The 22,063-nt window shown below is 44.6% G+C and overlaps 1 protein-coding gene across 5 annotated transcripts in view; it reads left to right on the plus strand.

The window, feature by feature from the left end:
• Positions 1-22,063, plus strand: part of CADPS (calcium dependent secretion activator) — a 204,950-nt gene that overhangs the window by 48,871 nt on the left and 134,016 nt on the right. For all 5 annotated transcript variants that reach the window (XM_056501542.1, XM_056501538.1, XM_056501539.1 and 2 more), the window contains exon 4: positions 21,012-21,092. In XM_056501542.1, the coding sequence (XP_056357517.1) occupies positions 21,012-21,092 (81 nt within the window). The remainder of the gene's footprint in view (positions 1-21,011; positions 21,093-22,063) is intronic.

Below are 22,063 nucleotides of genomic sequence, written 5' to 3' on the forward strand. Positions count from 1 at the left end.
TCCTTTTGATTGTTCCACCTATTTTCACTCTGTGAGCATCCCCACCCTGCCTTCTCCCTCCCACTTAAAACAAAGCCACAACTAATAAAAATGGGTTAAAGTGGTTTAGAGATGATCAAAAGCCTCAAAATCCATAAAGCATCATGGTCTGTTTTCAGTAATTCTGTATTTATTTCCATGGAAACAGAAATGGCAGCCCAGAGCCTTCTGCAGGGCTGTAATTACTCCTGCAGCAGCCAGCAGCAGCTGCAGCTTCCTGTCAGGGCCCGAGCAGCTCCCAGAGCCCACTGTGATTTAGCATCCAGTGGGAAACTGAAGAAGGGAAAAGCACTGGGAGTGAATGAAATCTTCCCTGTCATAACAACACAATGTGGATACACACGTGGTCCTTTGGGGAAGAGGGGCAATTCCCTTCTCCATCAGCTCAGCATGCAGTGTTTTGAAGAATGATTTTGGCATGGGAGGGCAGAGCAACAGAGGGACAGTGCCATGCCAGGGCAGGGGCAAGGGTGGTGTCTGGCTCTGCTGGGCCCTCGAGTGCCAGGTGCATCCTTTGGAAGGTGTTTGCTGATGGAGGTTACCCAGGAGGCACAGAGAGGTGCCAGGAGTGTCCCTGCAGGTCCCAGGCAGTGCAGAAACAGTGACCCTAGGTGTGATGCATCGTTTCTATAATTTGGAGCAGGAGAGGTGGTGGAGATAGGACATCTCCAGCATCCAAGGAAAGCTGCAGGGAAGACCTCAGCCAGTTGGAGGGACATGACAGGGCAGCAAGCAGGGTGGCCCTGCCATCCCAGCAGTGTGCCCCAGTGCTGCAGTGACCCTGCCAGCCCAGCAGTGTGCCCCAGTGCTGCAGTGACCCTGCCAGCCCAGCAGTGTGACCCTGCCAGCCCAGCAGTGTGCCCCAGTGCTGCTGCCCTTTGGGGAGGACAGTGCAGAGATCACTCTCTGCCAGGGTGGGACCTGGGCTGTCATCATCCAGTGCCTGATTTGCACAGACACGTGTGCACCCATTAGCTGTAGGACCAGCTTATGTTATGTGCTGTTATGGACTTAGAGAGCAATCTTGGCCCCTGTAATTAAATTTAAAGCAAATTAGCTCTTCTATTAAACAAAATAAATCTGATGTAGCCTAATGCTGTATTCTCCAGCTATGGCTGATCAATTGCTCCTGCAAAGAGCAGGCAAATGCTGCTGAGCAGATGGTCTTGGCTGAGGCATGGTCAATTAAACTAATTAAAGATGCTTTCATTTAATCAGAGGGTGTTTTAACCCTGTTAGCTGCCAGTTGGGGATGTGTTTTTGTGTACTAGGAACTTCCAGTTCTGGCCCTTGTATGGACTTCTTCTGGTTTTCAGTCCCTTTACAGAAACCAGGCCAAAGTGCGCATCCAAAGAGCATATATCTAGCAGAGAAATTATAATGTCATGCATCAATAGTGAAGACTTGCAGAGGAGGATTCAGTTGTTTTCTTCTAACACTAACCAGAGATGTTTATTAGCCTGAAGAACTCATTTGTAATGAATCCTTCCCACTCTACCTCCTGCCAGCCTTCCCTCTGGGTTTAGGAGTGTGGCTGCCTCTCCACAGCCTAGACAAATGTCACTTGTTCCACCAAAACAAGCAGTGGCTTGTCATGGTGTATTATTTAGGGGACAGAAAATGGTTTCAGCATCCAGACAAGTTCTGGAGTAGAGGAACAGCCTCCTATTTCAGCTCTCTGCTGCCATGCAAAAAATCTTGGCTGCTGGGAGCCCCTCTTCTAGGGGTTTTGGAGATGGGTTTAATTCATTATTTGCTGCAGGAGTCTACAAGGACTCCTCTGAGCTGAAGCCTTCTTTTGAGAATCTGTGATTTGTCACAATTGGGCACCCTCACCATTTCCTGCCCCCCACTTCTGATCTCTCCCCTGCCCTCACTGTAAGGGGTGACACCACCTGCCAGCAAGGTAAGAGCCACCAAGAGAACTTGTTAGTCTCGTGGATGATCATGCCAAAAGTTCTCAAAAGGCAGCAGTAGAGCAGAATCATGCATAGAGCCTATGAGTGGCCCCTCCCTGGGCTGCACAAAGGGCTGCAGCATGCCAGGACGCCCTTCCTCTGCCTTTCAGCTTGTACACATTAAATTAGAAACAGAGGCCATGTGGACAACTCCTGCTTCAGCAACATGGATCCCTGCAGGTACATTAGGGCTAAAATCAGGGTGATTTTCAAGATGCTCATCCTTTGTGAAATGATAAAAACCATTTTTTACCCTCATCTAATTAATGAAGTGTTTTTGTGGTATCAGCTGGATGCTCTTTGTTGTCTTGGTGGACTGATTAATTTTTGCAGTTGAAGGCTTAAATTACCGTCAACATATCTCTTTCATTTATTTTTGTTTCAATTGGCCCATGAATACTACTCATCATCTGCATTCATGCTGCAAAGGAATGCATAAAAAATAGCCATGGTTACCTTATAAAACATCATATTGATGACTTGACATTTCCAATCCACCTTAGCCCCTTTATTAAAGGACTGCTGTTTCTCTTCTTTCATTGAAAAATCGTTGTTGGCATGACTTTTCTGCTGCTGTTCTGGTGTCTGCTGCCTCTACAAGTGCCTGGTTGCTTCCACCTCTGAGCAGAGGGAGGGGTTAGGAAGATAGATCCTTCCTGGCACAGCTGTGCAGGGAGATGCTGAAGCAGTGGGGAAGGTTTTGCAAAAGCTTGAGAAATAGGAGAGTCCTTGAGCATCACTAAGTGTGGCTACATTGGGGAATTGCAGCTTGAAACCATTTCAGTGGAGAGATTTGGGATGGCACAGACTCCAGAGGAAACCTGTGTTGGTTTTGGCAGAGGGGAGACTGAAAAATAGGGGAGCAAGTGGACAAGAAGTTGCTGATCTAGAAAGAAACACTGCACTGAAAAACCCAATGATTCCATGAAGTAGATTGCCGCTGTGCAGGGTAGTCCAGCCTCAAAACACCTGCTGGGTCTGCCCAAGGGGAAGCCAAGCCAAATATTGTCCATTACAGGGGAGAGGGGAGGATAGCAAATGTGCTACATAAAAATTAAATGTTTATTGCTAATCTCCCCCTGAAAAACCAAAAAACCCACCAACATAAATGCAACTGAGATGGGCTAGAGTGCAGTATTTGAGTTGGCTTCCATGGGGTCTGGTTCCAAGGTTTCCAAAGGTGAGATGTGGCTTTCAAAATGCCATCTTTATTTCAAGCAATCTCTCTTGCTTCTCTAACTTTGAATTCAGTGCAAGCTACTGTACATAAAAACCAGTTTCTCAGTGTGGAGAAACACTGTGGACTGTGTCTTGTTAGGAAAGGAAAATGTCACTCTTCCTGTTTGTCTTTTCCTCAACCAGAGATGATGAGCAGAAGACATGACAAATAAATGCCCCCACTGGCCCCTTTTGGAGAACGTAATCTCATTTTTTCTTTGAGCAGCATTTGTTCCCTGCAGTACATGTTCCTGTCAATCAGCCCAGGAGGCCTTGGGAGACAGAAGGGGTGTTATCCAGACCTCTCTCTCTTTAAGCAAGGAACTGCTAGCTGCAAAAGAACCCATATGTGATGCTTATCTTTAGGAAGGCTGAAATACTTAATAAGACATAACTGGTGCATGACCCTGCACTATGTTAATGCCTCTCTTTCTCTTCCTCTTCCTTTTAACTGGAAATACAATGGAGCTGGTAGAATTTAATTTTGCACGTAGGTCTTTAAATCTAATTTGAATTCCACATGAAAATCTCAATGCTTTGCAGCACTTCAGCCCTCACTCATATTTTTTATCAGTGATTACCTTCCTGGGGAAGTTCTCAGGAGCAAAATGGAAAGATACAGTCATGCTTGCACATAGTGGGGTTATACATGGTCATGCTGGCTTGTGCCAGAGCTCCAGGGTCTTTAGTTCAGCACGCAATGTCTTGTCAGAGAGCCTGGACTGGTTCCCACTGAGCTGTGCTAGCCTAAGGTTACACGCTATTCTTTTGGCTTGCTTTTTATCAGGTTATATAGAGAGATCATTCTTCTGACATACATCATCCACTAAGGGAATATTTTGAAAGTTCTACATTAATATTTTACCAAGTTTTCTCTAATCTTATTTCTGTGGTTTCCTCAAGGCGTCTTTGCAGTCCATATTTTGTTCAGATTTCCAGAAAAGGGAATTATTAAAAAAGAAAAAAAAAAAAAATTTCTTCACTAGTCCTTTCCTCTACTCCTTACATTTCATTCTTCAGGCCACCAATGTTCCATGCAACTTGAAAAATGCTTCATGTCACACAGCTTGGGATGTGATAGACAGTGTAATTTTAATTCAGAAGAAACTTTGGGAGTCGAATGGATCAGGCCATAGAAAGTACTTCATGAATATAAAATACAGCTGGATTAATCTTCCAGTTTTCATCTAAAAAATATCAAATTAAAAAGAGAATAGGTATATTTCTTAGCAGAAATTAGATGCCATGAATTTTCTTCTAAAGGGTATCAAAGTAGGCACATATTTGTTCCCACTGAGCTGACTGTAAATTGGGAAATGATCAACAAAGTAGATTTCATGCATTTCAAAAGCTCAGCCTCAATATCCCTAACTTATGTAAGCTGCTCCTTACCTCGATTTCAGTGCTGAGTTTTCATATTCAATACACTATGTTTTTTCTGGAGCATCTGATTCTACTCATGTTTGTGAGGAATTAGAGTGCAAGTTCAATACAGAATTGGAATGCAACACCACTTCAAATACAGCTTCTCATGTATTTAAAAGGCCTATAGTAGCCTAAATTCATGTAAAAACTGTGTTGGCATCCATAGCACAGATTTTGTTGTATAATGCAGGGAAGTAGTGAGGTTTCCTAACAGCAGTGATCTGTGCATGTGCTTTGCAGGTGTTGTAGGCAGCCTTTGGTCCAGTTCTTTTGTCTCTGACTGGGAACAGCAAGAAGATGGGGAGGTGATGGCACAATATTATTTGTCATGAAGTCTTTGTGGAAACATTGATAGCTGTGACAGGGAAGTGAGTGGAGTTTCCCAAGAGCTTTTTATGGCAGCCCTGAGTGCTGGTGACCCAGGAGAGCACAGTGTGGGGTGGAGGTTGGAGTCTGAACCCTACTGTGCCCTGTGGGCTCCTGGGCATTGGTGGGACCAGGCTGCCTGCTTGTGTGTTCAGGCTTGAGCCTTGAGCATTCCTCAGATGTGCAGAGGAGGAGACAGCTAAAATTAACAAGCATTTCCCACGATAAATGAGAACAAAGAACAAATGCATGATTCTGCTGTCCTCTTCTGAATGTGCTGTGTGGGGAATGATGTTAGATGTTTAAAAAAGGTGCTGGGGAGGAAGAAGGCACAGTGACAGACAGTGACCACTGTCAGGCACCCAGACTTTGCTCAACAGCCTGTTGAGTTTTGATTAAGCACCTGCTCATTCTCATGGGTGCAGGTCTGTATCTTGCCTGACTGCTGTCTGTGTGTGCAGCTGTACTGGCAGCAGCAGTAGCAAAACTGCACATCTCCAGTCATCATTAATCCACAGGAAGGGAAACTGGGCAAGGTCTACATTGATGGTGTTTCGCTCCAGGTATCAACATAAAAAATGTAGGGCCCAGAAGTCAAAATAATAAGTCACCAACAAAGGTGGAGATCTTGGAAGATAACACAAATTGCAGTGGGATGCTGGAGGGAGTGTAAAGCTTTACTCCTTGGCTGTTCCTTAGCAGAAGGAGCATCAGTGATGAGTTCTCTTTTTCCCAGCTGAGGACCATTAGTTGTTGTCTTCTGAGGAGAGTTTTGCTAAATATAACTATCTTCTTTTGTGACCTAATTAAGTCCAAACTTGACAAGGAGGAAGCCTTTTGGATGTTTTAAATGATAAAATTCTAATAGTGGAGTAATTAAACAGTCTCATATTTCTTCTCAACACCAGTCATTTCTCATGTTGATATTTCTGCCAGTTTGTTGGAGAGCTCATGTTGTACAACACTGGTGGAATGAGCTGCAGGCATGTGCTTGGCTGCCATTGCCAGGAGTCTCATGCACCCCCGTGCAGAACAGAGACCAGGACTGACAAAATAGCTGCAAAACAGAGATGATCATGGAGAAATTATTGACACAATAATTTTATTAAGTCCCATGATGCCTGTTAGGTCTGATGAGAATACCATTTGCCAAGCATAGCATTTTGTTTTGTATTTTAAAATCACATGAAAACCCAGTGCTCTTTATTTTTGATGCAGGGTGTAATATCAGCAACAGTTCCTCATCACAGTACTCACCATCCCCTCATAACTTGAAGTCTTATTCCCTTCCCATACATATCCAAATTCTTACTGTCAACACAGGCAGCTAATGATAAGACAAGGGAGAGGCAATTCTAAAGCAAAAGAGGAGAGCATTAGATTAGGTATTAGGAGAAATTCTTCACTGTGAGGACGGTGACACACTGGCACAAGTTGCCCAGAGAAGCTGTGGATGCCCCATTGCTGAAGTTTTCAAGGTCAGGTTGAATGGGGCTTAGGGCAATCTGGTCTAGTGGAAGGTGTCCCTGCCCATGGCAGAAAGGGTTGGAAAAAGATGGTCTTTATGTTCCCTTTCAACCCAAACCATTCTATGATTCTGTATTTCTATGAAAAATGTAAAATATCAAGTAGTCATTTTCATTCACCTTCTAACCCTGCTCTTCATTGACCTTTCTCTTGTAGATTTTCTCTTTATTTGCTCATTTTCTCCATAACAGTGGATTTTGGCTGGCAATAGTCGTGCTCAGATTGTTAGGTATCAGTTGAATGTAAATTAGCTTAAGGAGCTGTGGCTGCCACTGTCAAAATGATTCCAAAATAACTTTGTGTGGGAGAGTGATGGTCAGGTCAGACATGAGAAGTGTGGTTTGGGTCTGCTTGAGGGGAATGGAGTTAGAGAGGATAATGCCAGTTAGATTAATAGAAGAGCAGTGCATTCCAAGCACTGGTTTATATGCTGTCAGGGATCCTTCATGTTACACTGGCCCCTCCTGAGTGTGCAGCAGCAGCAGTATTTGGGAAATATGTTTCCCATGAACATCTGCAGTATTTGAGACGAGGAGCACAGATTTCTTTGAGGCTGGCACAACAGCTTTCCTCTGGGAGCTCCCTGCTCACAGCATGGTCCTTAGCAAAGCAAGAGGAGAAAACTGGGCACGGGTTTTTCTGCATTGGTGAGCTGCTGTTCTCCCCAGGGGTACCAGCTGCAGCCCTGCTCTCCCCCAGCCCTGCCTGCTCAGCGCTGGGAGGTGACTCTGCTCCTTTCCTTTTGCCCAGCTGTGGAACTCCTGATCCTCTTTATTAACAGTCAACATAGGCAATTATTCAGGGTCACTGATTGGCCAATTTGTTCTGGCTTTATGTATGGCAACTGCAAAACAGCTGAGGATATCTGGCAGGCAGTAGAAGTTTTATTTCTGTCAATTAAAATAGCAAAATATATGTTCAATGAGATAATTTGGATCATTACACTTTCCTATCATAATGCCAGTTGCAGTTTCATCCATTCTATGGATAAAAACATAAGCAGCATCAATGAAAAAAAATAATATCTATTTCTATCCTAAATATATGTGTAGAAACACTGGCATTGTAACATCAGAGTATGAGCCTGACATGAGCTTTGTCATTTGTGATCTTGGGAAAACCTGATGTGTTTCAAAATAAGAGTGGTTTTCTGGATGATGACAATCAAAATACATTTTGTTTAAGCAGATCAGTGGTTATCACCATCATGTGAAACATCATGTGAAACACTGCAAGCCAGGAGCTCCCCTGGTATCTGTATCTTATATTTTGTCTCATCTGCAGTGGGGTAGCAATAGAGCAGGGGATGATGGAGGGAAGGGCAGGACAGGAGGCACATCTGTCTCCCTAAGGCATACTGCCATACTAGCATGCCACAGCAGAAGAGAATCTCTCTCTCTCCACTGTTGCCTGAATTTATTTGATGATATCAGTCAAAAGTAAATCTCTCCTGTTCAAAGACAAAGAATTCATAAGAATCTTTAATAACAAAACTCTCCCTGTGCAGAGGCTGCTGGGTAGAGGTGTGCTGGGGAGCAGAGGAAAAGAAAAATGGTTCAAATAAAGTTCTGCTGAGAAAGGAGTAAATGCTCATTGATAGCATGAAATCAGATGTAACTGTAAACTCTGCTGGACATGAATTGGCCTATGCCAGTGTGATCCCTGGAAAAGTGAAGGTCAGCTGACAGCAAGTAACAGCAAGGGATGGTCTCAGAAAAATTCACCAAGCCAACCAGAGTTCAGCTTGGAACAGAAGCATTTCCTTTCAAAAGTGTCATTAGGTGTCTGCTGCAGACTGCAGTGATTCGTGCCTTAAGATGAAGCAAAGCTCATCCCTCTGGTCTGATGGCAGTGATGTGTGTGCAGAGCTTTTCCAGCTGCTCTGGGATGCTCTGGAAAACCCTAGGGAGGGTGTGTGGACACAGCCTGAACTGGATATGGTGCCAGTCCCACCTTGCTACAGCAGTTTTCCTGCCCTGTTTTCCAGCATTTGAAACCACTGTGCTACTCTTGCTTTTCTCAGGATGCAAGCCTGTAACCTTCAAGAGATCCTCTAGCAAAATTTAGAGGAAAATCAGCTCCTTTTTTAAATCCATACTCCTCCTTTTTTCTTATTTTTTTTTCTGCTTCAGAAGAGGCCCTGGAGAGGACTTAAAGGTAAAACAAGCAATGAGGAAATACAGGCTGTCATAAATAGTGTTAAAACAAGAGTCAGACTTGCAGTAAGGTAACAAGGTACCTGAGAAGGTGGTGACAGACTTGTGAAAGGTTTTCAAAGCATGTGTGTGATTGATGCCTTGTGGGCATCAGCTAAGGATTCTCAGGACATTGGTGGGCAAGGAGAACAGGATGCAGCACAGCCTCAGTGGGTGTGCTGAGGTGTCCAGTTATGGTGCCAAGCTTTTTGGCATGTGTGAAGATACCCCAGGAAACATTGTGAGAAACTGTTGTCTTTCTATAGGGCAACAAAAACACTTCTCCTATATCCCAGTCTGGAATCCATACTATAAAAATATGTTGGGAAGGTCTTGAGAGCTATGTGAAGGGATAAGGGAGAATTAAAAGTTTGAGGAAATGGTCCAAGTAGTTTGTTTGCAGATGTATAGGAGCAATGTTTAACTGTCTGTGCACAGGTGTGGTGAAACTGGGATCAAAGCAGTCACTCGTGGGAGTCAGGGTCTTGGACAGTTAGGATTGCGAGAGCTGGGCAGAGGTTGTGACAGTCTTTCTCTCACCTGAAAGATACACTGGATCTTCTATCAGATATGCTTAAGTTTAAATGGAAGGTCAGGCCTTAAAATAGCAATCATATGCTGCATTTTTACTAGGGATGTGCAAGAGGTTGCACAGCTAGGGGCGAGTGGTTAAACTTGGGTTGGGAACCCATCCCATGGCTGGGCAGGTTTTGGACACCATGAAATTGTTATTGCTGAATATAGAATCAGCTATTTAACTGAACTTTGTCTAGGCTGGTTATTTCATTTTACTGTACAATGGAAGTTGTGGTGGGCTCTGAAAAAGAGTCTTACAGCCAGGAGGGTTGGAGCTGTTCCCTGGCCACCTGCAGCCAAAAGCCTTTGCTGTGGAGCTGCCCATGTTAGCAAGCAGGGCTGGCATGCATGGAGCACTTGGTGCTGCATGGCAGTGAGGATGAGGTGATGGCAGATGAGGGGACACTGCTTTGCCAGATGAAGTTTGTTACAAATTCCCATCTGCTCACAAGCAGAAGCTATAAGGTTTGTGCTTATACAAGTAATTATTTGTTATACATTTTTAAACATGAAATCTAGTCCAAACGGCAAATATTTTTAGCGTGTGTCATTGTGCAGTTAAGAAGGCTGCCAGCAGCATAAACCAGAATAACTCTGTGTGGTGATTGGGCTGAGATGGGATTTTCTGCTTTGCCCATTTTCTCCTCCCCACGCTTGGGTACTCGTTCTCTCAGCTGGGCTCCTGCTCTCATGAGCCAGCATCTTGCAGAGCTGGCTGCTTTGTTACCCTCTCCATTCATTTACCTGTGATGCACAGCACATCTGGCACAGCTGGAAGGTGTTTGGCTGGGTGTGAAAATGGCTCTGGAAAAAAATGAGACAGCATTGCTGCTTTTTCTCCCAGGGGAATATGGAAGAGGCAATCTTACATCTCTTAATTTTCAGCAAACGCACGCTGTGGAGTGAGCCTGCACATGTTTTATAACGTAGGCACATTTGGGCTGAATGAAGCATTTCTTCAGGTTTTTAAGGAACTGCTTGAATTGTTTCAGCAATGTTCTACCCTCCACTCTAAAATCCACTAAAGAAAGAGTGGGAAAATGGATTTAAGATGGATCTGAACATTTTTGTAACAGGACAGCTTAGGTTTTTAAGGTTGCATAAAAATGTAGGGAGGAAAGCTGTCTGAAGATGAATGCTTTTTGACAGGGTGGGATCTGTTGTGGATTTTGCTCAGCCTGTGAGCCAAATGATTTTGTTATTCCCTCAGCTCTCATACAAGGTCACGGCATAAACCTCAGTTAATTCCTTTGCACCTGTAAAGCAGCACAGGCAGGTACCAGAGTATTTCCCAGCTTTGCTGGTTCCCAGCAAGAGCTCTCTTGTTTTCATCCACCTGTCTTAACAGCTTTCTCAGCATTTAGGCTGTCCTGTCAGAGCCTGCTTTTCCCTGTTGTTTTTCCCTATAACTCCACTGGAGAACTGGAGAAAGAAGGGGATGCAGAGGGCATGCAGCAGGGACAGCAGTCTGACCCTGTGGTTTGCACACATGCATTATTTTTTTCCTAGTGCCCTGAGCACTGCTCTCCCCCCTGCCCCTGATTTCCATAGATATTTGATTAATAATAAGAAAGAGAGGGGAGGGGTTTCAGCTGTGGGTTCCCTATGTGTCTATTCCTGTGGGTTTATTGCTTGGTAACATCTGGTGGTACCTTCATTTGAAGTAAGAGGGTGGTAAGAGCAGTGCAGTTTTGTCCAGGTTACAGAGCAGAATGCAAGAAGAAACTGAATTCCATGAGAATGTTTCAAGCATGTTTTTTTTTCTTTAATCTCTTCATTGATGTTTTCCCTAATTTCTAAAAAGCACTGCAGCAGTTGGCTGAGATAACAGGTACTGGTGCTGCAGACCTGCATGGCTGCACCCTGTCTCACATCTGGATTCTGGCCTTATAGATTGCACTACTCTCTTACATGCCTTTTTTTACATATAAAGGGCATTGTCCTCAGTGAAGGTAGACTCAGATGAAATGGGATCAGAGAGCAGGTTATCACCTTATTTTTTCAGAATGCTGCCACTCAGAAAGCACCGAGGGACTTCAACAATAGCAGAGTCTGTAATGCCATACTTTCTGAGTGTCCAGTATATTTTCCCTAACTCTCTAAGCAAAAGCCTCCTGCCCTGCTAACAGTTTCAAAGGAAAGAGGTCATGCCTTGCTGAATGTAGTTGAAAGTAAACCCCATTTCCTCAGAAAGCAGGAGATGACTGTTTCTGCCAGTGTTTTCTTCTCTGGAAGAGCCACTGTGCAGCTACACTGGGGCCTGACTCATTACCCAGCACATATCCCGTCCTTAAATCCATGATCTTTTGTTCATGGAAGTCTGCTGCAGAGGGCTGTGCCATCTCTGCTGGCATCCTAGCTCTCTCCTCAGGCTGCCCACGGGGTTCAAGGGTGGTGGGTGCTGCTCCCTCTTCTCCAGCTGTGTTGTATCCTGGCATGTGCCAAGGCTGAGGTAGTCCAGCCTGGGTTAGGATGGGTGTGTTGGGCAATTAGTGTTTTACTTGGCTTTAAATACAAAGAATAATTAGTGAAGCAGTGTGAAAAAGAGCTCTCCACCCACTGGGGATGGATAAATCTCTGTCTGGAGGTTCTATCCCTGCTGAGCTCTCGGGAAAGATAATCATGAGGCAGTGGGTGAAGCCCAGAGTGGGACTGGGGGAAGCAGGTGTTGGTGCTGTCAGGAACACAGTGCTCAGGTGTGGGAGGGACAGGGACAGCCTTGGCTGGGGGAGTAGGGTGGTCAGACAGAAACCTGGGGGTGGTGGACAGATGGACACCTCATCCCTCTGCTCCAGCTGGAGCAGGTTGTAAACAAGCAGCTCTCCTGCACAGGCTGGGACAGCAGAGCAGCTTGAAAGCTTCAGATACTTATATTTCACATGGAGAAGGCTGTTAATGACAGGGGGTGTGATTGACTGCCTTTTTCTGTTGCTGCTGTATTAGCTGTACTTAAATCAGCTTACATTAACTGCAGTTATATTTAATGCTCTCTGTCTACATGGCTGAATTCTTAGATTGTTAATTTTCAATTGCAAATTGTTTAATTATGTCTGAACTTTTCATAAATATTTGGAACGGGAGTTAATATTTTCTATTACATGCAATACATGGTCTGGAAAAAACTAATTGTTCTTAGTGCTTGGATCTGGCAGTGTCCTTAAATCCTTGATGCTCTTATCTGCAGTTTCTTGCCTTCACAGCTGATGTGTCAGAAATTGAGGTCTGTAGCTGGTGCTGTGTGTGTGTTATGGTCAGAAAAGCCATTTAGGATTCATTTGGCTCCCTGACAAGAAGAAAAGGAAATGTTTATTGTCTGCAGTGTGGTAACATGGTGAAGACTGGAGGCTCATGACACTACATGTGTGTATGATTGCTGTGGTGCTGGAGTCTGCTCTGAACATCAATATGAGATCTGGAAGGCAGTGGTTCTAAGACTAGGAGGAATATTGTGTAAATGGTTTGTCCCCACCAGTAAGGGGACAAGGTTGGTGCACCCCATAGGGGCACTTGCCCTATCTGCTAAGCTCTCCCCACACATGGTACCTTGTGCTGTATTCCTCCTCTCAACTTACAGACTCACTGCTTTTAAAAGCATCATTTTTGCTGCCTGTGATTTTTTTCTTCATAGCTATGCCTTTGCTGCTTTTCTGTGTCTCCTTCAATTCTTCTCACATCCTTGATCCTTAATGCAGGCACCAGAGCATCTTGCAAGGGTATTATGTGAGGTTAGATCCCACATGACAGCTCTCAGCTCCACACAGCCCTTCTCAGAGATCCCAGACATCCATTTTGTGCCACTGGTTCTTCAGGGGCAGAATAGGTTCTGTTGGAGGGGATCAGGCAGTAAGAGAGTTGGCAGATGTTCCCAATTAGTGAAGCTAGGATTCAAATCCATATTTCTTGTGGTTTTTTTCATGTTGTTGAATGCTAATTATTTTTAGAAGAGGTGGCTTTTCTGAAATGCGATGATAGATTAGATATGATTGATATGGCTAAGGATTGATGTTGCTTCTGTTCAAAACCAGGAGATTCTCTCCAAGGTAAACTTCTCTGAAAACTTTGAATGATTCAGAGCATAAATGTTTGGGCACTGCTCTAAGAAAAGTGAGGAATTGACCTTTTAATTAGCATAATATAGTAATTTAGCATAGTGATACCAATTGCTTATTAATAATTTATAGTTGTTGTTATGTATTGATCAAAGGGACTTAGAGATGTGATGTTTCTGCTCTGGATTTTGATAAGCTGATACCAATTAGTGAGCAGCATAATAGGTGCAAGTCAGAAAGACTAAAATAGCTGCATCTGCAATGGCAGGCAATTCCCTTCCAGTTCTCTGTTGCTGTAGGAAGGGGGTCTGCTGGTGATCTATACAGAGACTTCTGGAGAAGTGTGATCCTGTTCACAGATGAGACCAGCAGCTTCGGCTCCCACCTCCACCACAGGATGCTATCCACTGAGAATATATAGCCACCTCTTTCTGTGCTGGAAATTTGCTGCCTGAAGGTTTAATTCTCCTGATTGCTTTCTCCCTGACCTCCTGGGAAAGTTTGCTGCATCAAACCAGTGTGAAAGACATCAGCCTGTTCAGGAGGTCGGTCTCTTTAGATCTCTGGCTGTGATAAATCTAAACTTCACAAACACAAAACTAAACTGCAATGAGCAGGACTGCAATTTTTGCTGTCCTACTCCTTGAAAAAGTGGGAGCCATAAACTTCTCTTTACATTCCCTCTCCCTTGTTTTCTGCTGATTTAGCATATAATAGAACCAAAACGTTGCTGTTTCATAGCCAGTTTCTGCTTTGCCAGTTTTTTGCTCAGAGCTTTCTGCAACAAAACAATTATTGCGTAGACACCATTGGAGATGTTCCCATCTTATTCCGTCACATTAATCCTGCTGAGTGTCAGGGTACTGCAGCTTTGCTGGAGTAGGTCCTCATGCAGCTTGCTTTAGCTCCAAAAGCCAAAGCCCATTTTGAATTAAGTGATGAATGTGTCTATCATTAAGCTTTTAATCAAAGATGGGGATTTGAGGATATGTAGGTCCTTCTTCCATGATGAATTGGGATGAATTAATTACAGGCGATTCTAGCTGTAAAACTCATTTAGAGCTCAATAGTAGTTTATTGCCATACTTAGGAAATTCAGGTGATTCTCTTTGCATTAATGTGGAATTCAGTATATGATAAGGAAACACAGGCAAGCTAAATGTACCTCAGGCAGCATCAACCAGCCAGTGCTCCAGTTTCTTTCATGGTGCCATAGCTCGGCGTATGCTGCCCGCACGCCTCCGAGCATCCTTATGCAATGCCATAAGAAGATGGTATTAAGGCATGCTCAGAGGTCAGAGCCTCTGGACAGCTTTAGTTTTCAATCCCTTTCAGTGTCATACACCTTGCACGGATGATCTTGCAGAGGGATTTGCTGGGTTCAAAAGTTCTCTGGCCACAGATGGAAAGGACGTGTCTTCCGAGTGGATGTGCTCTGCCATCCCATTTCTTAACAGCTTGCAAAACATTTGCAAAGACAGGCAGCACTTTTTTCTTTCCTTTCCTGTTTTGCTGAATCTGGTTTCTCATTTACTTTGATTTATCATTGCACATAAATCTGGAGGTGTCTTTGCACAACCTGCTGGAAAGATGCATGCTGCATTTGCTTGTCTCAGCTTTCCTCAGCCCCACGGTGCAGCCTTGCAAAGCTGTGGAGAAGTGAGGTGGTAGGCAGGTTGGGAACTGAGAGAGATATATTTTCCTGCACAGGATCCATGCCTAGCACCTGCCTGCCCTTGCCATGGCATCAGCTCAGGCTGGTCCATCAGCACTCTGCAGATGAACAATGAATATCCATGGGTGCTGCTGCCAGCAAAGAAAACACAAGAAACCTCTGCCTGCAAATGCCACCAGAGCTGCTCTGGTGGAAAATCATCTCAGTTCATGGGATAAACACCTATCTAAGACAGCACTCAGACCACAGTGAATCCAAAGGTGGACCTCTTGACCTCACCTGGTGAAGCAGGCACAGTCCCAGCATCCACAGGCAGATGTAATGGGTGAGAGCCTGTGCAGCCCCAGTGGCTGCTGAGCCACAGAGATGTGTTGCAGCACTCTAAGATTCACACTGAGGCAGGGAGAGGCTGCTCTACATCCTGGGGAATGTTGTCACCAGTGAATCTAGTGCAACCCTAAAGTCTGTGAAGCATGAAATAAGATTTCTCTTTAAGAGAGAATCATCAGCCGTTACTGAATTATCCACATCCTTTCTATTGTTTTAAATCACCCTCTCAGGACCCCCTGAGTGCTCTCATGCAGAAGGTGTACATTAGATAACCTAGGAGTTTGCTGGGATAGCAGGAGCCAGCACCTATCCACAGCAAACAGCAGCTGTGCAACCCTTACTGAATTACTATGGAAATGATTGACTCTCTGCAGCATAGCCTGTTTTACCTACACATGAGCAAAATTAGGTAATCTCCTTCCCAGGGGAGGGAGTATGTCACATTTTGGGGTGCTGGAACCCTGGGGTTGTGTGAGGAGCTAGGGCTGGCAGGAGGGAAAAATAAAGTTTTGGTGAGGTAATAGGTACTGGTTCCTTGAATTAAAGGGAGCTTTATGTTGTACTGGAAGATTCTGCATGACTGAAGCTAAAAGACTGATTTGGGGAGCTGTGACTGGCCAGAGGAGGGGTAGCCTTAAACATCCCTGCTGTGCAGTGGCATGGAAGATCAGTCCCCTAGAATGTTGTGGGATCAAATGTCACTGCCATCCTAGAGGCTGCATGTTCTGCAGATCCCTCCAGGTCTTTCAAAATTCTCTCTGGAATTGCAGGAATGAGAATAATGGAATCCATAGTTGGGCCATGCAGATGCTGCTGTGTTTGCTGATGCAGGGAGGTGCCTAACATGGGGAAGCTGTCCTTGCTTCCTGTTCCTTGCCCCTGTTTCAGATCCCAAGGCAGCCAGCAGCCTGGGGGTTGCAGTTTGCTGCTCAGAGGGTGAGCATGTTGCCCAGGACATGAGTGATTTTCTTTTTTGAGGCAGCTTAGCATCATTCATGTTCCCAATTTAAAGGGAAGTCAGAATCCCACCTGCAGCTGAGGAGGGAATGTTCAGATCCTCCTCCACTTTCTGCTTCAGACTTGTGGGAAGAGGTCGGGACCTTGAGCACCAGGCTGCTGCCATCCCACTGCCCTTGGCTGCTTGTAGAGAGGATATTCACCATTAGTGGGGAAAGGATGCTGCAGAGCTGTCTGTGACATTGACATGGAGCATGTGTGCCACATGGTGCCACTGTGTTCTGCCTCATTGCACTTTATCTCCTAAAACAGCAGCTTTGTGGTAAGAAACCAAGGGCATCCTGCAATGAGTCACTTTGGGGGCCATGTTTCTTTCAGCTGGAGCACTCTGTGATGCTGATGCCACATGTTGTGAGTACTCCTGGACTGACAGATTAATTATTAATTGATGTGGCTTATGAATTTTTCAGTGTTTTCTCACACTGTGCATCACAAAGTGAAACCACCTTTTATGAGACAAAGATCTCTCCTAAAGCCCTACATCAAAGCTGCAAAATTGTCACCCATATTGTGATCTTGTTCAGCCTTCACCAGGAGCATGTTTGCTTTGAAATACTTAATCAACCATTTGCTGAGCTACAGGACTCCCGGCATGTTAAAGGATGAGTACCTTGAAACTTTCTCTTTGAGACATTTGGCACCTATAGCCATACATAGCACATGCATTTGGCTGCACTAATTATTTTGGGAGGAGTTAAGGCAGGCTTAGGAAGAACATGAGTGGGTCATAGCTTTTGTCTTTGTCCTCCAGCTACTGAAAATAATTAATGAAGTGGCATTTTCAGACCCATCCAGCTTGCATGGTGGTGTACTGGATACAGGGACAGAGAAAATTCAAATTTGGGATCGCTGGGAGTGTCCCCAGCCAGGACAGTCCCTGCTCAGCAGCTGCCCACCTGATCACCTATTCCTGGGTGCCAGTACTGCTGAGGAGGAAAACTAAAGCAGGCAATAGCAGAGGATTCAGAGAGACCTGGACTAAACGCTTTCTTTTCCAGAAGAATTAAAAGCCAAGTGTGTATGTGTACCCAGTGCAGCATAAAGCAGGTTGCTGCAGCTCAGCATTTGCACTGCCAGAGCGTTTAAAATATATTTTTCCAGAACCCTGTTACAAATGGCTGTTCCTCTTCAGGAGCACATGCCAAGGAAGGGCACTGGATCCACCACCACACTGTAACCTTTCCCACAGGAAGGGAGATGCCCTGGGACAGGCCCCAGTTACGCTTCAGGAATGGGGATGTTGTGACATCTGCTGCCTTTGCTGGGAAGTAGGAATCAGCATTAGCAGTGGCTGGCAGAGAGGGATTAAGCTGTTAAATAGTCCCAGTGGTTTCTGGCTTGTTCTGATGGCAGTTACACCAACGATACCTGTCACATCCACGGTGTAAGTGCCAGGCATTGAAGGTTGTATCTGTATGTTGCATCCTGTCATAACAAACCCTCTTAGTTTACAATGATGTTGTTTACAACCACGTTATTCCCAGCAGAGCTGAGCTCAGGGTGTGGGTTTAGCTCCTGTGCTATTTCACTCCCTGTGTCTGTTGGGCTGTGCCCCATCAATCTGTGTTTGGTGGAACAGCCAGATCCACTGTGCTCTTACCATCCAGCCAAGGGCTGTGTACAGCATGTCACTTGTGCCACCAGCATCATCCCAGGCTGGCAGGGTTTGTCTCACCTGCAGCCCTCTCACTGTGAAAATGGCAAGAGAGCTGTGCCCTGCTCAGCCCCCAGGCAGGTGGGTGGATCTGAGGTGTGAATCCTAACAAAGAAGGAAGGAGGAGGGCAGCCTGGGCTGCTCACGTGGCTCTTTCAGAGCCATGGCAGCAATTGTAAATGGTTTTAAGCTGTGATAAACCAAAGCTGGAATTTTCAATATAAAGCACTTGGGCTCCAAAAGCATGAGGGTTTAAAATCTCCTAATACCATTCATGTCCTTGCACTGCCTTTGGCATTTCCTGGTGTAAGTAGAAGTGGGCCTGGGCTCTTGGCTTTAAAAACTGTAAGGCTCAGGCTGGGTGATGTGTGGGTGATCTCTGATGCAGGAAACACTTTAGATGTGGGTTTGGTAGGTTCCTGTGCATCTTGTTGAAGATCTTTCAGACTAATTAGTATGGTTGGTTTCTGTCTGCTTCTGCCCTTCAAAGATGTAGAGGGATTATCACCCATCCTTTTGGGATACAGGAAGAAAATTCTCTCAGTGAGCTGGTTTCACGGGGAGGGAAGCAAAGGATTGCTTCTGCAGACCAGCAACTGGTTCTTACTGGCAATCAAAACCTTCAGACTTTCATGAGGAATGTTTTAAATCCATTTCTCTTATTTACTAGTGCCCACTAAAGATTATTCCTTAATAACACTTATATGTGAAAAACCCATCTTCTTGCAAGGTCTTTTACTTGCAATTGAACCTTCACCAGGGGCTAGAGTAGACACCTGCTCTGCAATGCCTGCAGTGATAGGCCAGCTGCAGTGCTGATCAGTTTTGGGCTCCACCTAAAACCTAACCTACATATGGTTTTTAATTTTTTTATATTTTGCTTTAGCAACTGTTACACCATTGTAGATGATCTCTGCAGGGCAGGCAAAGAGAGCTAATGTGGTTGCGGGTAGACGTATGAAAACATCTAATTTACCAGCAGGCAGTTGGGTAATGATCAGTTGAGAATTACAAATTATGTAAATCATGTATTTGTGGCATGCTGCTGAAGAAAAGCCCAGTGCATATGACAAATCATGTATATACTGAAATCTATAATACTTTTCACATTTAATTGACTGGGGCAACCTTATGATTTATATCTTTGCTTTATTCGCAGCGCACCCATAACTTAGTCATAATGCAGAACGAAACTAATTCATTTTCTCTTTGACTTTTGAAATCATTTATGTATTTGGCTGTCAAGTACTTGAATATAAAGTGGGCTTGCATGTGGCAGATAATAAATAGCTGATTCTCTAGTTAAGAAATTGAGTTTTAATGATACTAAGGTCTGTGTTGCCTTACTTGGTCTTGCTTAGATGGTGTGCCTCACATTTGCACCTTGCCTTTTTTCACAAGCAAAGTATATTTTTTATGGGTACCAGCATTACTCTCTTAATGGCCCTATATAGTGTTATGACTGTGTAAAATGTACTCTGCTTTCTCTGATGGCAGCAGGAGCCTTTCCCAGGCACAGGACTCCTTCCCAGGCATGGGAGGAGACAGTGGCAGAGCTGTTGGGCTGCTGCTCTTAGTCACAAGAGATCTGCTGGAAGGTGCCAGGAGGACAGGCAGGGGTTGTCTCATTAGTACCATTCTGTAGACAACAAGAAGAAAATGTTGTTTTGTCTGCTACAGACAAGGATTGCTTTCCCAAAGATAATTTTTTGTCATGGAGCTATCATGCAGAATCATTGAAAATACAGCCCAGAAAGATTTTTTTGTTTCTTTTAAATATCAGGATACTTAGTTTGGCATCACTACTTAATCTTGGGAAGCCCTGGAAAGCAATACCTTACCCACTCAACCACAGCCACAGAGACTGCCTAGGCTGCTTGCAGAAGAGTATTCTTCTGCAGTCAGATCTTTCCTTGACACCTGTAGCATCACTGGAAAACATCTACACAGTCAAGATAGTGCAGAAAGCATGAGGCAGTTTGTTGGCTTGTTATCATACTGTAAAATCAACCCTTCTCAACAGCAGCATCCTCAGTTTCCAAATTTGGCTCCTGAGTTATTTTGGATAGTGTGTGATTAACCTCAATTACAGTAACTCAGATAGAATTCAAATAATGCCTTGTCTTTCAGAATTACAAAGAAGTGGAAATCTGGGTCTGTGTATTTCCTGCCCTAAATGAAGCAGCTCAGAGAGGTGCTTCCACACTGGTGCAGGATATTTATGTGGTACATTTGTTTGTGGAGAAATTAACAGGGGCAGCTGATCCTGAAAGGTGGTGGTAATCCATGGCTCTGTACTGGTGCTGGGTCAGGAATATAAAGATGAACAGCACCAGCAGATTATGTCATGCAGCTCATGTGAATGAAACCATTGAAGCTTCAATGGATTTGGATCACAGTCAGGACACTTTGTAGTTTTCCTGAATTCAATCCATGACAAAGGCTTTCAAAAGCTAATCAAAAATACACTCCATCAATCTCAGCCATAGTCAGTGTTGGCTCTCTGGAAAATCAGTGGTGAAGCAGTGTGCAGCAATAACACCTGCACCTGTGCAGACCTGCATGAGCATGTGAAGGAGCAGCAAGGGAAGGGATGTGCAGGCAGACAGACAAGGAGATGCTGTGGGGTGATGGGTCAGGGACAATGTGGTGAGCACCAACAGATGAGCTCATCATTCATCAGGCTGAATCTGAACTTTTGTCAGCACTGTAGCTGTAACTTTGCGGACTGCACTGCACCAGATGGCCTCAGGGTGAGGATGCTCAGCCCCAGCAGGCAACAGGGAGTCATCAAAAGCTGTCTGTCTTGGATTGGTGAACATTGTTTTTGTCCTTTGTGGGGCTTCTGTTCCAGAATGTGGCCCCTCACCACTCGCTCTATCAGCAGTGTAGCATAGGTGGTCAGCCTGAAGAACTGAACTGCTCCTAAAGGTGGTGCATTGGTTAATTTTTCACCTTGATTTGCCTTTTGTTTTTGTACAGCTGGACAACCCTGATGAGCAAGCAGCACAGATCAGACGTGAGTTAGATGGACGTCTCCAAATGGCAGAACAAATTGCTAAGGTAAAAAAAAAAAAATCTACTTTTATTAATAACCTCTTAATTTAGGAGTATACAGGAGTCTGATGCAGCCCCCAAGTCCTGCCATACTCTTATGAGTTTCTTCTCACAGTAATTACCAGTTAAAATTATTAGATTTTTAGCTGCAAACAAAACAAGATGAAGCTGTTGTGATGTGTATTTCTTTGAATGTCCTGATGAGCTGGGACAGTTTGGGTTCCTGTGAATCCTCAGAGTTGTCACATTTCTATGCTAGACAATAAGGTAGATGATGGTATGTATAAAGGGAGCCAGGAATACTCCTAGTGGGATTTGTGCTGTTTGCTGGGGTGATGGGAGCCACAATTTCCTGCCTGTAGGTAAATGCTGCCTCAATAAAGATGCTTCAGATGTATTGTCCCAAAGAAGCTCACACTGTGCATCAGAGCAGTCAGGCCATCATTGCCTCCTGCAGACATTGCTGCTGTTTGGAGCAGTAGGCCAGGGACCTCCTTTGATAACCAAGCACTCAGCTAATCTCCCTAGAGACCCTTCTGTAAGGAGCCATCTCCCTAGGAGCAAATCACACCCTCACACAGGGCAGATTCACATACCCTCCAGTGGGCCACAGGTGATGGAGAAGATCCTGTTGACATCAGTATGGCCAAGTTTTATCCTTGCCTCTAATCAGATGCTCTGAGTCACTGATAAAGCCCTAATGGGACTGAAGTAATTTGGAATGATCTATCTGGCTGTTCTTGATAATCAAGAAACCATTGCTACAAGGCAAAAAAAAAGATCTAATCAGAGAGACAAGCTCAGTCTAGGGGCCTGCCTTTCAGCAGCAGTCCTCCCAGCACTGAGCTGGGCCTAAATTAGGATTTTTTTATAAGAAAAGTAATATCAGAGCTGTTTGCAAGCACACTGTTATGCCTGGGTGTGAAAATCAGAGCATATTGATTTATAGTCAGGCGTTAACAATGGTGCTGGTGAAG

This window comes from Oenanthe melanoleuca, chromosome 12, assembly GCF_029582105.1.
Source record: "Oenanthe melanoleuca isolate GR-GAL-2019-014 chromosome 12, OMel1.0, whole genome shotgun sequence".
Classification (NCBI taxonomy): domain Eukaryota; kingdom Metazoa; phylum Chordata; class Aves; order Passeriformes; family Muscicapidae; genus Oenanthe; species Oenanthe melanoleuca.